The following is a 16048-nucleotide window of genomic DNA, read 5'->3' on the forward strand; positions in this document are numbered from 1 at the left end:
GCCTCCAACCCTGAGCTGGACTGGAAATCACACCAGTGCTCTCTCGCCTCTTCAGCTCATCCTTCAGGTGATGTGCGTCGTCGGGAGCAACGGGTGGAATGGCACAGAGGCCAGAGAGATGTTACCGTCTCCACGGCAACCCCTTCATCCTGCTATATGACTGACTGCTTGGAGCCGTCGTCACCTTTCAGGCCTCAGGACATGATGTCAGGATGTGTGCTCCGGGCTCAGGTGAGAAGAAACTCCTCTCTAAAGGTGATAATCAATAATAATGGTTGCTTTTCTCTATTATTAGAGTAGAGTCGAGAGTAGAGTATAACTTTATTTATCCCTTGAGTAAGTTCCATCAGGGAAATTAATTAATTAAATATTAATAATATAAATATATTATAATATAATAATACAAATATATATTATATTATATATGTTATATAAATATATAAATAAATATTAAATAAATATTATTATGTTTATTAATTATATTTTGAGGCCATAAAAGCAAAGGAAACAGGATGCTTTTTATTCTTAGAGTCAATAAATATATTTAAAATAAGAAAAATCAGAAGAATCCATTAGTTTAAAACATTCAAATGATGGGAACAATTTTTTTTGGAGGAGAATTAAGATGAAAACCATGTCTTAAAAACAAAAAAATAAAATAAAATATGGAGGTAAATTTGCATGGCAGCACTTCACTTGCTTGAGATGGTGCAGTTTCACGGTGAAGCTCTAGAGATGTTTTCTAAAAGTCATTTAATGTTCCGTCACGCGTCACGGCCGCCATCAATGCCTCCATTGTGTTGCTACGGCGATGACCACTCCTGTTATCGCCTGCTGAACGTGAGGAACAACAACAGATCGTTTTACTGATGTGCTCACAAACCGTTCTCCATCGTTTTTTGCTCCAAAAGAATCCTAAATGATTAATGATCGCGTCGTGTTCTCGCTCTTTTTTTTTACTGAAAGCTGTTTTGGATTCCGGCCAACCATTATTGCTCAAGGCCCGCTAAAGCCATAGATTGAGTGCATTCACTCAAGCGCTGATTTGCATCCGCTTATTTGCTTGTGTTTGTTCTCTTTGGCACTTCCTCCTCTCCCACAAGGCAGCACCAATTATCCGGCGGTGAAAAAGGGGCCCCCCCGGGGAATGCCAGAACTCCAGGCGGCCCCAACTTTCTCGGAGCAACACGTGTTGATTCCAGATTTACACCTGCTCCTGCTGGAGGGAGTAATCCAGAACCAGATTATGGATATGACATAAATTTGTAGTTTATGAAGCTTTTGCGGTCATTTTATTTCTAAATAAGACATTTTTTATTCACGTTATAAAGTAGAAAAACTGGGGCGTTTTCCTCTGCTGTCATCGGATTCTCAGACTAGTAATCCCTACTCTGGATTGTGGAGACAGTTCATTCACCGGGTTTGTGAGTTCAAGCCTCTTAGCCGAGTCCGACTCCTTTTATTTAGTCTCTTAGTTCCTAGAAAGTCAACCTGGACGGACTCTGGAACGGTGACAGGAGAGAGATCTGGGATGGTTTGATTCCTCCAAACACGTATGTGGAAAGAAAAAGTCCTGCAGAGTCAAAGGTCGCAGATTATCTCTGGATTGTTTCATCGCTTCTTTATGTTTCACCACAAATCAGCATCAGAAAAAAATTTAAAAAAAATTTTTTTTTTAGGTTTTGATGCTGTTTGAAAGGTTTTTGTGTTGTGTGAACATCAGGAGTCATTTCTGCTTCTGATGGGACATCTTTTGATGCCTCAGTTGCTTTTGACTCAGCCCCAGACGAGTCAGAGTCTTATGCGGCGTTAACAGTGTGTTACCAGGTGAGACACAGGTGACTGGGACCCACGCCCTGTCCGCGGCGGCCCAGAATGCACCGGTGTCCCGTCTGGGCGGGTGAAGGTCATCCTGACCGACGGGAGATGGCTGAACCACGACGGGATTATCCCAGAGCTCCGCCCCCCACATTACCCAAATCTAATCTGAAGCTCTCCCCATGCACTCAGCGCGTTTTAGCAGACATCACACACACCGTTACGTTCCAGCAGTGTGTGTTCGCTGATTCTACTTAATAAGTTTGGTTGTAATAATCCCTCCCAGTTCTGTACTGATATTTATTCATGATTGCATTTTCTATAATATTTGGTTAAAACGAATCTATTTTAAGATGACAAACACATAAATTTTATATTTTAATACAGTACAGAAAAAGTTTGCCGCCTCGTCTTCAGAGGCGTCCTCCTCATTGTGGGTCACGGGGGTTGCTACGGGCTAATAATGTGATATTATATGTTTTCATAGTGATTTATTATACAGTAACATGATATTATAAGGTTTTAATGGTTATCTAGCAATTTTATTTATTTATTTTATTTATTCTTTTATTTCAGGCAAGGAAAAAAATAAAATAAAATAATAAAATAATTAACAAAAAACAAAATAATTGGATTATTTATGATTACAGTGTTTGCGACAGACAGAAATAAAGTGGAGTAAAATGAGGTAAACCTCATTTTTTATTTTTCCGTTTTCCGCGTTTTTTTGAAATCCGACGTATAATCGAGAACGACGTAACTCCGAACGACGTAAACCCAGGTTTACCTGTATCCATGAACCTACGAACTCTCACCTGACACACTCTCCTTTGTTCAAACGCAGCTCCAAAGTTGATGCCTCCAATTCATTTATTCAGAAAAGCGGAGCCTCTAAATCTAGAGAGCAAATGAATGTAAGATTAGACCTTTTAAAAGATTAAATCAATTTGTGCGCCACGAGAATCCACCAGCCTGTGAGCGCGTCTGCTAATGCTAATGCTAATGCTGCTAGCGCTGCTAGCGGCCTGCCCTACTTCACTGTTAGTAGGTCGTAATGCGGTCATGATAACTTATTAGGATTATGGACGTGACCTCTTTGTGTGAGCGACACACAAAGTTGGACGATGGCGGTTTCGGGTGCTGGTGTTGGTGGTGGTGGTGGGGGGGTCATAGATGGGACACTTTCAGGAGTCACATGGAGTAATTGTTTAATTCCATAAATCTGGATTAAGCACAAGTATTTCCCAATCCCTTTGTAGTTTAACTTTTATGCGGCGCTGGGGGGGAAGGGATGGGAGGGACAGATGGGATTGACACATGGTCCCCGTCGACCTACTCCCCTCCCTCGGCCCTCCTCCCCCTCGCGGACTCTATGCCTAATCTGACTGGACGAGGGGGGAGGAGGATGGGTGAGAGCATCGGGCATTCGCCACCACCTCTTCCTATTTTCTGGCAGCATCCCACACAGCCGCAGAAGCCGAGCAGGCAGGATATGGGCAACAAAACAACGTCTTCCCCCGCCAGGCTGGCCTGAGAGCTCCTGATCCATGTGGATCCCGGCTGCAGGGAGCCCACCCGGACTAGATTTACTCTTAATCCAGCATAAGGAGCGTGTCGACACAACCCGCGGGAGTTCTGCTGTTACTTTTTTGACCGTCGTTCCCTGACAGGCCGGTTTGAGGAGTCTGTCCTCTGGCCTCTCTGAGGATGTGAGGGTTCCATCTCTGCAAGCAGAAGCTGACGCCACCGGCTGGAACGTTCATGGCCAAATGTAGAGTGGTGGTGGTCGAGGGAAAGCAGTTAACGGGCACGATGTCAGTCAGTCAGGGGGTGAACCGCAACGGCGTCTACAGCTACTTCCTCAACATGGTGGCCTATCAGGTGAGAGATGTGGAGCGGTGGCGAGGGAGACAGAGGCGCAGGGAGAGAGTGTTCAGGGTCACGACGGTGTTGTCGCGAAACAACAGTCGACTTTGGAGTTGATTTCAATAAAAAGAAGAGGTAAATCTATCTTACCTCAAGTTCAGGTGATTTTACTCCAATTCTCATGACTTCACTCCAGTTCAGGTGATTCTACCTTCAGTTCTGCTGATTTTGCTGCAATTCTGCTGATTTTACCTCCAGTTCTGCTGATTTTACTCCAGTTCTGCTGATTTTACCTCCAGTTCTGCTGATTTTACTCTAGTTTTGGTAATTTTACTCCAGTTCTCATGACTTCACTCCAGTTCAGGTGATTTAACCTCCAGTTCATGTCATTTTTCTGCAGTTCAGGCAATTTTACTCCAGTTCTGCTGATTTTACTCCAGTTCTGCTGATTTTACCTCCATTTCTGCTGATTTTACCTCCAGTTGAAGTGATTTTACGCCAATTCTGCTGGTTTTACTCTAGTTTTGGTAATTTTACTCCAGTTCAGACAATTTTATGCCAGTTCCGGTGTTTTTATTCCAGTTGCAGAGATTTTCATTCCATGAGATGTTGACAGAAAGAATAGTACAGTCGGGGTTTGTGCTGTCATTTTTGTTGAAGCTGTCAGACAGGTGTCACTTCAGGTGTTTTGACTGAAATTGTTGTGCTGCAGTGGTGACCTGATGGTGTCTTAGGGGCAGGGATGTAAAAAGGTAGTGAGGCACAAAAATATCTTCAATCATGTGACTCAAATATTGCAAATCAACCTAACAGAAAATCATTTAGAAACATGTCCGTCTAATTGACCCTAACCCTAACCGCTGGGCCCTGCACCAGATTTCTCCACTAGAAGGTTCTAGTAGAGAAACAATTACCACGTTTTCTCCAATTCAAAGGCGTTCACTGGTGCAACTTGTGTCGTTTTCCCCTCTGGATTGGAACCTTTACCAGTAACGACCCACTGGAAACACAAGACACACCCTTAGAGGCACATCTTCCCAGTTCGTCCACTGGACGAGTATCTAATCATGTTTGTCGTGGTGGAAGGACACACTATAGACCATATTGTCTGGTTTTGCCCACTAGGCAGGGTAACATGGAGGGCAATTCTACTGGTTATCTCAACTGGAATGGAACTCTGGACTTTCAATCTTGTTTTTACACTGGAAGGCCACCCATGAAGCCTCTTTAGCATGTATAATCCACTGGATGTTCAGACCAGAGGACTCCAGTCCCACTTCATCCCCTGTCAGGTCACCATCGGGGGGCAGATCATGTTGTCCTCTGGCAGGAAACCCATGAGTAGACCTCCTTGTCAGGTGAAAACTTCTCCTCACAGGCTCAAACAGGTGAACTCACGAGGGACTATTTTCAGCAGCGGATTAATCCACATTTGGTGCTCTAATGAGTATTTGTGGTTGCAGGACATACAAATAAACTAAAGTGTGTGTTCCTGGTGATGCAGGGACATCATTCAGTGACTCAATGACGCATGTTTGTTTTCCGTTTTTGGAAAACAGCAGAATTTTACAACATGAGTGTAATCCTGCTGTTTATGTAGCTACTACTGTGGATTTACTGACTGGACGCTGGTAATTCCTCTTGTTTGGAGTGGAACAGGATACACACTGAACAGCTCACATTGAAAAAGAGACTAAAACTGTCCAAAAACCATTCCATCATGAGATTAAAAAAATCCTGCCTGTCCTATACGTCCTGTTGTGTCCTCATAACACTGATGGACCCTCAGATTATAATCTGTGGCGTTAGCTTGAGCGTCAAGTCGACGTCTGCCTCCTCAGGATCAGCGGTGGTGGGCTGGCGTCCAGTCGTGCACAGCTCAGATTTATCAGAACCAGAACCGGCCAGATGTCGTGGGATTCATTAGATTAATCTGCCTCCAATCACTTCGCTGCCAAAGCCGTCCCCAACCCCTGACCTCCAAAAAGTCTCCAGAGAGCTCCGGCTCAAGCCCCTGGACTCACCGTTCGGATGTGTTTCCGGTTGCTATGGAGACTGACCCCTTCCTCTCCTCCTCAGATATGCTGCTGCTGTGGACCGGCCCCCTGCTCCTTCTGCTGTGCCTTCTGCCCCCCGGTCAAGTCGTCCACCAGCACGCGGGTCATGTACACCATCTTCCACGTCCTGAGCTGCGCCATCTCCTGCCTCATGCTGTCTCGCACCGTCTCCGAACTGGTCAGGGAAAATGTGAGCGTGGATCCGAACCCCTGAGCCAAAAGAAAACCTCAAAAATCATCTCAACATCAACTGTTGCCTCTTTCTAGACGTCTGACTTGTGTGTTTCAGGTGCCTTTCTTCAACGTGGTGTGTGATCAGGCGCACGGCGGCGGCCACTGTGAGATGCTGGTGGGCTACTCGGCGGTCTACAGAGTCTGCTTCGGCACGTCCTGTTTCTACCTGATGATGGCGCTCTTCCTTATAGATGTAAAGTCCAGTCAGGACTTCAGGGCCCTCATACACAACGGGTGAGTTCACGTCCTCAGAAACCGTTTCAACTCATTCCTCCTGACTGGAAGCCACATGTTTGTGTTTTTTCCATCAATGCTTTGCCGACTATTTCTTTGGATTTGTTTGTGAACGCTTCATCACAGCGCCAGGAAACTCTCCAGCTCACCTTGCGTGGCCCGCTTGCACTATTTAAAGCTCTTCATTGTCACACTTTCCATTGCTGCAGTAGATTAAAGCTGTGACGTGGCTCAGATTAGGATTTGTGGAGCCGGATTGCTGCTTGTCTCTGGTTAGAAATCTCACAAGACTCTTACCGGCGGAGTGGAGGAAAGCTTCAGGGTCGGTGACAAAGGTTAAAGTTGTAACTGGTCTGGAGAAGGTCAGGGAGTGACCAGGTCACAGTGTTGTGAAGATTTAATCTGTGCTTTTGTGTAATGGTCCAAATAAACTGAGGTTGTTGTTGTTGTTGGGGGTTACCTTCCAGATTCTGGTTCCTGAAGTTCATCACACTGCTCGGGATGTGCACCGCCGCCTTCTTCATCCCCACAGAGTCTTTCCTCCACGGTAAGCTCCTGGTTCAGATGATGTGTGGGTGTAACGTCTCTTACCCCCGCTAGGGGGCAGTAGAGACTGGCTCCCAAAACCTTCCCCAGGCTGCTGTGAGTTATTGAACCATAAATGTCCCAGGTCCACTTTGTTTGGAGGTAATTAGTCTAAAAACCTGACGTCAGAACCAGTTGGTGATTTACGGCTCTTCTTCCTCGCTCTTCGTCTCAGCCGATCTGGCGTCCCTCTCATGGATCCCATTAGATGGATGATGGTTCTTTTTCTCCCCCACCCCCCTTTTGTCTTCCCCTCTCTCAGCTTGGCATTATGTTGGGGTGGTGGGAGGATTTGCCTTCATCCTCATCCAACTCATCCTCATCACGGCTTTTGCACACACCTGGAATAAGAACTGGTGAGTGAAGCGGCGACGTAGACTTCATTCTGGATCAGAATGTGTAGAAATATTAAAGGAACAGTTCACTCAAATTCAACAACATGACACTGGAAATTAAAATTTCTCAGTTCAGCGGACATTTTTAGAGCAGCTCAGCCAAACAGCAACACAAAATCCTCCTGAACGTACTGCTATACGCTGATGACGTGTGTGTATTTGTTCCTATTAGCTTACAACACTACTGACTAGCTGTTCCATCACTGAATTCACCCCCCCCCATCAATCTCTTGATATGAAAGACATTTTCTTCCCAATTTGTCACTCTTTAAATAAAATTACCTGTTACACGTAAATCTTGACTTACGTTATTTCAAATTATATCATTCTCGATCATACATCACTTTTTTTCCAAAATATACACAGAAAAATACAAATCAAGTTAACGTCATTTTACTCCACGTTATGTCTTTCCGCCACAAATATTGGAATCGTAAAAACTCAAGTAAACCATTAAAAGCCCATAATATCATGTTAATGTACAAATAATAAAAATAAAAACATATAATATATTATCAGTCCCTAGCAACCACTCCTGAGACGCAATGAGGCAGAAGCAGCTGAAGATAAGCCAGTGAAATTTGTCCTGTACTATAATAAAAAATAAAATGTAATTATTTCTAAGCTTAAAATAGATTCATATTAAACAAATATTATTAAAATACATTTATAAATCAAGTACTGCACAGAAATGGGAATGGTTATCTTCAGTTTCAGCCTGGAGACGAGTTAATTCAACTTACGTCATTTTTCGACTTACATCACATCTCCTGGAACTAATTAACGACACCCAGGTTATAGCTAGCAGCTAAGCTACAGACAGCGTAGCTATCATTATTGATGATACTTTATTATATATTATTTAATTGCTCAAACTGAAATCAACAACTTTATATTTTATATTATTCTGTATATTCTGAGCCCGTGGCAACCCCTGTGACCCACAATTTGGAAGAAGCGGTTTAAGATGAGATAGCGACATTTTTTTTCTGTACTTTTATAAGTTTAAATTTCTGAAAATTGAAAAAATTTTAATTTTAACATTTTTGTATTTCTTCTGTAAATTTTTAAAATCTCTACATTTTTAGAATTTTTAAAAATTATAAAAAAATTAAAAATTAAAATTTTTTAATTTTCTGTATTTTTTCCTGTACATTTTTAAAAAATGAAACCCACCAGGAGACGTGATCACGTCGTCGAAGCTGCACTCCATTTTCCCGATCTGCTTCTTTCCCTCTTGTTTTATTGCTTTGGTTGCCCGGTGATCACATCTGCGTCCCGCTGACAGTCAGATGGTCTCAGGTTTTTATTTACTGCGTTCAGCTGCTGCAGTCGACCCGTCAGCCGGTCAGTCGCCTCGGAGCTCTGCTGCCGTATGACAAACTTGTTCCTGCGGGGAAGCAGAGGATTTATTCTCTCAAGAGTTTTTCCAAAGCAAACACTCATGAATTAAAATCCTCTTGGCTTGGCTGTGTCAGGTTTGATGAATAGAGGGGGGTAAATATCAAAGAAACGCTGATAGAAGGGCGGATCGGGACTAGAACATGTTCATTATAATTGTCCTAACCACATGCAGTTCCAAATGTGTGATATTTGCGTAATTACCTCCTCATTGATTTGAAAATACAGTGGTACCTCTACTTACGAAATTAGTTGGTTCTGGAAGAAATTACGTAATTAGAGACGCGTTTTCCATGCAAATGACCTAATCCGTTCCAAGTCCCCCAAAATTCAGACATAAATGTTTTATAAAGCATAAAAATGCATCAAAACATGTAACAAATACATGTTACATTTAGATTATTACACAATAAATGAGATTTGTGCATAATGTAAAAAACAAAGAACAGAATAAAGAATAATAATGACAGTCATTTACCTTTTAACTGCTGTCCTCATTGTTTTTTGCCCTCTTTGGTTCATGCCCTCTTGCCCCACCATGAACAACAGAGTGAATTCCAGTCCTCCTTCTGAACTTCTCTAACCACCCACGCGACGCCTTAAACTCCTTAAACTTCCTTTAGTTTTACTAACGTGGTGATTGTAGATGCATTACGGCCATATTCTTTGGTGAGATCAACCAAACGCATCCCTTTTTCAGGCTTTTCTATGATCTCTTACTTTGTTTGTACGGACAAAAAAACTCTTTTCTTCGTCTTTTCTTTTCCTCTTTTCTCCGTCACTTTCTTGGGCTCCATAGTGAATACTCTAAAAGTTAATATATTTACGTTAAACTATCAGAACACATTATGGTTCGAGAGCCGAATGACGAGGACGCTGCATAGACACCTATCTAGATACAAGCAGAGGTCCCTCTTAGCCAATGGGATGCCAGGATGCTAGGTAATAGCCAATGGCAGAGCAGCTATAAGAATGTTGCATTCAGGAACCTGTGGGAGCAGCGAGTATCAGCCCATACTGTATTTTTACCTTTCGTATCCTGAAATTTCTTTCGAAACTAGAGGCAATGTTTTCCTGTTGAGGCGTTTCGTAACTTTAAAAAGTCGTATATGCAGAGACGTTCGTAAGTAGACGAACCACTGTATTTACCGCAAAATGCTTCTCAGGTTGACCGGAGCCGCTGAGAACAAGCGTTGGTATCTGGCCGTGACGTGCGCCACCCTCTTCTTCTACACCATCGCCACCATGGCCTTCACCTTCATGTACAAGTACTACACACACCCCATTGCCTGCCACTTCAACAAGGCCCTGCTGTGGATCAACCTGGGGCTCTGCGGACTCATGTCCTTCATCGCCATCACGCCGTGCGTGAAGCAGAGTGAGTCGACCAAACACCCCCACCACCACCACCACCACCACCGCCTCTGGAATAACACTTATCCATCTCCCAGCTATGCAAACTTCGCCCTGTTGAAACCAGTTCTGCTGCAGATAATAATAATTAGGTGCTATGATGCTAATATTATCTCCTTCTCCCTGTTAAAGCCAAATGTTGACGGCAGCTCCGTTCTGTCTGCACATGTCTGGGTTTTATGATAACAGCTGGTTACAGAGGTGGAACTATTTATTCTAGCATTCTCAAGCCAGGACGATAAGACAGCTGGAGATTCTTTGCAGATGACGATTTTATCTATATGTTCTACTTTTTTTACAGCAGCCAGAGAAGAGAAAGAGCAATGTGATCTAATATAGAAATTGAATTGAAACATAAATATAGTTTGAATGAAAGCTGCAGTGCCAGATATGGGCTGAAATCTTTAGCCTTGGAGCTAAACCAATGGTACGTTGGGGAAGGTGTTCATTAAATATCACACACTGAATCAGTGGATCGCTCAGAGGCTTCTGTTCCAGCCAATAAAGTCTGACTCTCCATCATTGTCATAATGTATTCATAATGAAGGTTTCCATTAATATAAATCACCCGAAACCCAAAAACGATCATAGATGGTGTCCATGTGGCTGCAATCCTTGACTTAACCACTAGGTGTCGCTAATTCTCATTCGTCAGGGGAAAATCTGAGCAGGAAACAAATTCAACTGCTTCCGTACGCTTCAATAAAGTCAATAAAATTTAAGCTTAGTTTATTTATTTGATGGCAGAACAAACTATGCATGAGTCCTTGTGTTCTGCAATACTTCAATACTTCTCTGTGTGCTAACTGTCCCCTTTTCCGTGTTTGCAGAGCAGCCTCGGTCAGGCCTCCTTCAAGCCTCCATCATCAGCTGCTACGTCATGTACCTCACCTTTTCAGCGCTGTCCAGCCGCCCACCAGAGAAAGGTACCCTGAATACCAGCAGCATGGGGGCACATGTCTGGAACATAACCAGAGACACCAACACGGTAGAAAAGACTTCGGACTCTGGTCCAGAAGAGGTTCTAGAAAACAAAGGAGTTTATTTGTGTAGGTTCTCGGTTTTCCAGGTCATGGTGATCCAACACTGACTAAATCAATCCACTTTAAGAACGTTTCTCGGAGACCTTTGGCCTCTCATCCAAGAGGCTTCTTCAGTTGTTGTGATCAGTTCGCTAGAACTGAAGAAGCCTCTTGGATGAGACGCCAGAACGTCTCCGAGAAACGTTCTTTAAGTCCAGAGGATTGATTTAAACAGCTTTGGATACCTTAGCGCACCTCGGCTTGTCTCCACCGCTAAAATAAAAGCCTGTAACTTAAATGTTTTCAAGGTTTGCCCGTTGGTTCCTCATCATCCTGCTCCGTTTGGTGCGACCATCTGTAATTTACCTTTAGTTTCCTCCTGATGACTCACCTGTTGGCAGCAGGTTAGACAGAGAGGCATTAGCGCCGAGGCTAAGGGTTCACATCTTGATGGCAAACATACAAATGTGGATGTACACACACACACACACACACACGCACACGGGTGATGTGCTCCGACACGCTGCCTGCTGGGCTGGTGGCCCGTGGTGAGGACAGGCTGATGGATATTTGTTTCACATTCCTCTGGGATTCATTGACAACATAATAACACGTCATTACACATGTTCGCCTCCCGTTGAACGGAGAGTCAGATGCTTTTTTTTTTTTTTTTTGCTTTTTTTTTTAAAAGATCCGTCAGGGAAAGAGTGATCTGTGTGTGTTTTTACAGTTGAGGAAAGTTGAAAGGTCGGAAGGAAAAACAAAGAGTTGTTTACCGTCGGGTTCACGTGTGGTTAGAAGGGATTCAAGGTGTTTTTTTAAACTCCAGGAAGCCGTTAGGATTACAGGTTTGTGTGATCAATTGAATGATTATGTTTTCTTTATTAGAAGAAGGAAAGAAAAAGAGAGAGAGGAGAGACTGGGGGAGACACAGACATGCACCAGGGTGACAGCTACAATCGTTCAGACTCAATTTTATTCTATTTATCTTAACATTAATTAGAAAAAGACATTAAAAGTTTTTTTGTCCAAACTTGTCAAAGGAGAGAATTTTTCTCTCTCTTGAATTTTAAACGATGCAGACACACAAGCGTGAAATTCACTGATGCGTTTCACCAGTTTGTCGGGTTTATAAACCAAATGATCGATCGGATTACTGATTATAATGTAATCATGTAATCTGATTACAGCTATGATGAACACGGAATCATAACACGACACATACTGTAGGAGGACGACAGTATGATGAATGTGTGTGTGTGTGTGTGTGTGTGTGTGTGTGTGTGTGTGTGTGTGTGTGTGTGTGTGTGTGTGTGTGTGTGTGTGTGTGTGTGTGTGTGTGTGAGTCCCAGGACAGTGCAGAACTTTGTAGCAACTTGTTGAGAAAATATGTTCCTCGAGGCTTTAAAAACACTTTTCACCACAGACAATGAACCACACACACACACACACACACACACACACACACACACACACACACACACACACACACACACACACACACACACACACACACACACACACACACACACACACACACACACACACACACCAAGTGATGTTGTCATGACAGGTGAGGAACCCGTTAATTACAGTGAGTGAAAAAGGAAACAGCAACAGCGGTTGAAAGTTGAATATTATTGTGCGTGTGTGTGTGTGTGTGTGTGTGTGTGTGTGTGTGTGTGTGTGTGTGTGTGTGTGTATTACACAAAGACATCCATCCTCGTTACAGTCTTCATATTGGCCTTCCAGCCAAGTCTGTTCCCAGAAGGCTGATTCTACTCTGCAACCTCACAATGACACACACACACACACACACACACACACACACACACACACACACACACACACACACACACACACACACACACACACACACACACACACACACACACACGGTCTCTAACTACACAGGTGATCCTGGTCCCCGTCTTTGACAGATGGGAGTCGTGTCCTCACCGCCCTTGGAGGATCTTCCATTCCAGGGCATTATCATCATCATCATCATCCTCATCATCTTCCTCATCATCTTCCTCTGACTGGGGAGAGATGCCAGCAGTCTCTCTATCTCACCCCTTAAAGACGGAGGTGATCCGGATCTGAACCCACTCCAACATTTAATGGCTCCTCGGTGGAGGTATCCAGGATTTGGCTCCACTTGAAGTTGGCAGGAACCAACCTGTCAAACCTGAGGAAACACCTGGTCAAACAGAAGACATGTCCAAAAGCATGTAGCTCTGTGTTTGATAGCATGACAGCCAAGTCCTCTGCAGCAGCTGCAGCTAACGTTAGCATGTCTGCAGCTAGCGGTGCACTGATTCCTGGAGCATGTTTTGAGTTCTTCAGGTCTTAAGGATCCCCTGCCAGCTGAGGATCCTGGATTCCTGTGTGTTTGGGAACTAGAGGTCGTGCACATGTAGCATGTTTGCATGAGTGTGTGTGTGTGTGTGTGTGTGTGTGTGTGTGTGTGTGTGTGTGTGTGTGTGTGTGTGTGTGTGTCCGGAGGGTGAGTACACCCTGAGACCTCCTTTTACAAGAAAGAAAGGAATTTCCCAGGAATTAAGCGATGGAGAAGAAATGAGAGTGTGGCCGGTTTGAAACGTTGAACTTGAGCGATCTTGTCTGGGATGCTAACGTGCTAACCTCTCGTCTGTCCTAGTGGTGTACCAGGGCACCAACATGACCGTCTGCTACCCCAATGTGGGGCAAGATGGCATCCAGAAAGAAGGCAACGCTGTGGCCATCATAGGAGCCGCCATCATGTACTGCTGTGTCCTGTTTGCTTGGTGAGAGACTCGTTCATTTCATTAACGGTTTGCGGATTTGGAATGATGGAATGACAAATGTTGAGTCTGATTCTCCCCAGTAATGAAGCGTCCTACCTGGCCGAGGTGTTCGGTCCCTTCTGGATGATCAAAGTTTATCGCTATGAGTTCCAGAAGGCCACCTGCTGCTTCTGCTGCCCCGAGGAAGACGAAGGTTGGTTCTGCACGTCGTCAAAGTTGCGTTGTCCTGAACTCAAACCGCCTAAATTACCTCAACGTTAAAAAAACAGTTGAGCTGAAAGTGAAAATCAATCGATCAATCGAGTCGGTTCTCTTTAGGACAGAGATTCAAGCATTTTTACTAACTCCGTTGCTGCCAGCACTATGCACCAAGAGGGATACCTCAAAGGAAGAGGGATACCTCAAAGGTCTACGTATGTTGGACTCCCAACTATTTGATCTTTAACAACAGAATCAAGATATTAAAGATGACCCAAAGCCAAAAAATCCATCAAAAGTACTCAAAACTGCCTAAACTCAACCATGCTAACAAAAACAGAGGCTACACGTCTATTCATCACCGACGAGGTAAAAACTAAATGAGGTCATCTAGTTTTATCTCTAACTCATTGGCTGCACTTTGCACCAATCGATCTCCTTTGGCGGACTTTCTCTGATGCTCTGACCGTTTATCGGTGTTTTCTTTCTGTTCTTGACCAATCCCAAGATGCTTTGCTCAGAGCGACACCGCGGTCTCTCGCAGGCGAGTGCTTGACACACAGTACGTTTGTCTTTTCAGTCGAAGAGGAGTTTGTGATGGACGACGAGAACAAAGGCTGTCAGAAGGTCATTCACAACGAGACCCAGCGAGTGGCGTACAGTTACTTCTTCTTCCATTTCGTCTTCTTCTTGGCTTCGCTGTACGTCATGATGACCCTCACCAACTGGTTCAGGTTAGTCGCCCAGTCTCCAGGTGTTGTAGGAATGGACTGTAGCTAACAGATCCTAGCTGACAGATCCGTCCTCCCCCAGCTACGAATCGGCGGTGCTGGAGACCACCTTCACCCACGGCAGCTGGTCGACCTTCTGGGTGAAGATGTCGTCCTGCTGGGCCTGCGTCATCCTCTACCTTTGGCTGCTTCTGGGCCCGCTCTGCAGCTGCCAGTCAGAATCCAGACCTCGTCGCTCGCGGATCAAACGCCGCTCGCCGTCCTCGCGTCACGTCTCCGTCAGCGTCTGACGTTCTGTCCACCAAGGGGCCAGCCGGAAAGGGCGCAACGGGGACAAGAACTCAGATGAGTCTGAGACTCCTCCACCATAAAAAGGAACTTCCTGGAGCGGAAGTCAAAGAGGTCAGGTGTTCAAGACTCACAGGGACGTGGGACGGACCAGTGAGAGCGGGACGACCTGATGTCACAGGCTGGACGCCGTGACGTTAAACCACGAATGAAGGCTTTGTGGTTTGGAAACATTTACATAATAAATTGCCAAAGGGACCAGAAGGGGTGAAGAGTCGCCCCCTATAGGGGAATAACAGAAAGTAGGTATAGAGATAAAGACATAAATGAATTTTAACGCTTTAGGTTTAGTATTATTTTAAAGTTCTGGATGTATGTAGACTATTTTAAAAGAGGGTATTATAGATATTTGCTTTTTTTTTAGGTACACATCCCAATCAACCTGTCAGTCATCTGACATCAGATGAGAAGTTGACTATTTTTTGTTGTTGTCAAGAACACATCTCAAAGCAGAACTGTGGGTGAAATGACATCAAAACTGGAAGACGGGCAACACGAAATTATTCCATCTCGCCTGAGAGACAAGTCAAAGGTCACCTGAAGGTTGATAATCACAACAAGGCAAACCCAGGAGTGTAACTGCATTCTTATTTACCCTCTCAAAACTCGCGTTCAAATTTACGATTCAAATATGAAATTTCAACTTGATACCTGTCTAAACAGGTAAAAGGTCTGGAAAACAATGCTGTTGGGTTGGGATTGTATTCTAAAGGAGACATCGGGACATTTTTGCATTTCAAAAATAATATGATCCTCTAGTTTTCGTGCCTAAACCTAACCAGACCTTAAGCAGTGTTGTCACAAAATAAAACTGAAATTTGAAGCTGAAATGCAGAGAAATATTACAAGTTTTATATTACGGATAATTTTAACAGTGACAGGTATTTGCTGGATCTGGGTTCCAGTCTGCACAAATAACTTCACAAAGAAGTAAATGTAGGTTTATAAGGCTTAAAGGAA

At 44.0% G+C, this 16048-nt stretch overlaps 1 protein-coding gene across 2 annotated transcripts; it reads left to right on the plus strand.

The window, feature by feature from the left end:
- The first annotated feature begins 166 nt into the window (after positions 1–166).
- serinc4 (serine incorporator 4) lies at positions 167–15034 on the plus strand. Of its 2 annotated transcripts, none has more exons than XM_068343412.1 (11): positions 167–231; positions 5764–5931; positions 6031–6209; positions 6677–6756; positions 7057–7150; positions 9757–9968; positions 10834–10929; positions 13685–13811; positions 13892–14004; positions 14590–14743; positions 14823–15034. In XM_068343412.1, exons 1-11 carry the CDS (start codon positions 202–204, stop codon positions 15028–15030), a joined length of 1461 nt encoding a protein of 486 aa, XP_068199513.1. In that variant the 5' UTR covers positions 167–201; the 3' UTR covers positions 15031–15034. The 2 variants fall into 2 exon arrangements, with proteins under 2 accessions (XP_068199513.1, XP_068199449.1); XM_068343348.1 differs by lacking the exon at positions 167–231 and adding an exon at positions 3112–3699.
- The last annotated feature ends 1014 nt before the right edge of the window (positions 15035–16048 follow it).

This window comes from Antennarius striatus, chromosome 1, assembly GCF_040054535.1.
Source record: "Antennarius striatus isolate MH-2024 chromosome 1, ASM4005453v1, whole genome shotgun sequence".
Lineage (NCBI taxonomy): Eukaryota > Metazoa > Chordata > Actinopteri > Lophiiformes > Antennariidae > Antennarius > Antennarius striatus.

Bases quoted from the DNA above. Each gene is read 5' to 3' on its own strand.
- serinc4 (XM_068343348.1), top strand. From the start codon at position 3,580: ATGGCCAAATGTAGAGTGGTGGTGGTCGAGGGAAAGCAGTTAACGGGC. The intron at 6,210-6,676 runs GTGAGTTCACGT...GTTACCTTCCAG, and splicing joins AGGGCCCTCATACACAACGG to ATTCTGGTTCCTGAAGTTCA. The intron at 14,005-14,589 runs GTTGGTTCTGCA...TTGTCTTTTCAG, and splicing joins CTGCCCCGAGGAAGACGAAG to TCGAAGAGGAGTTTGTGATG.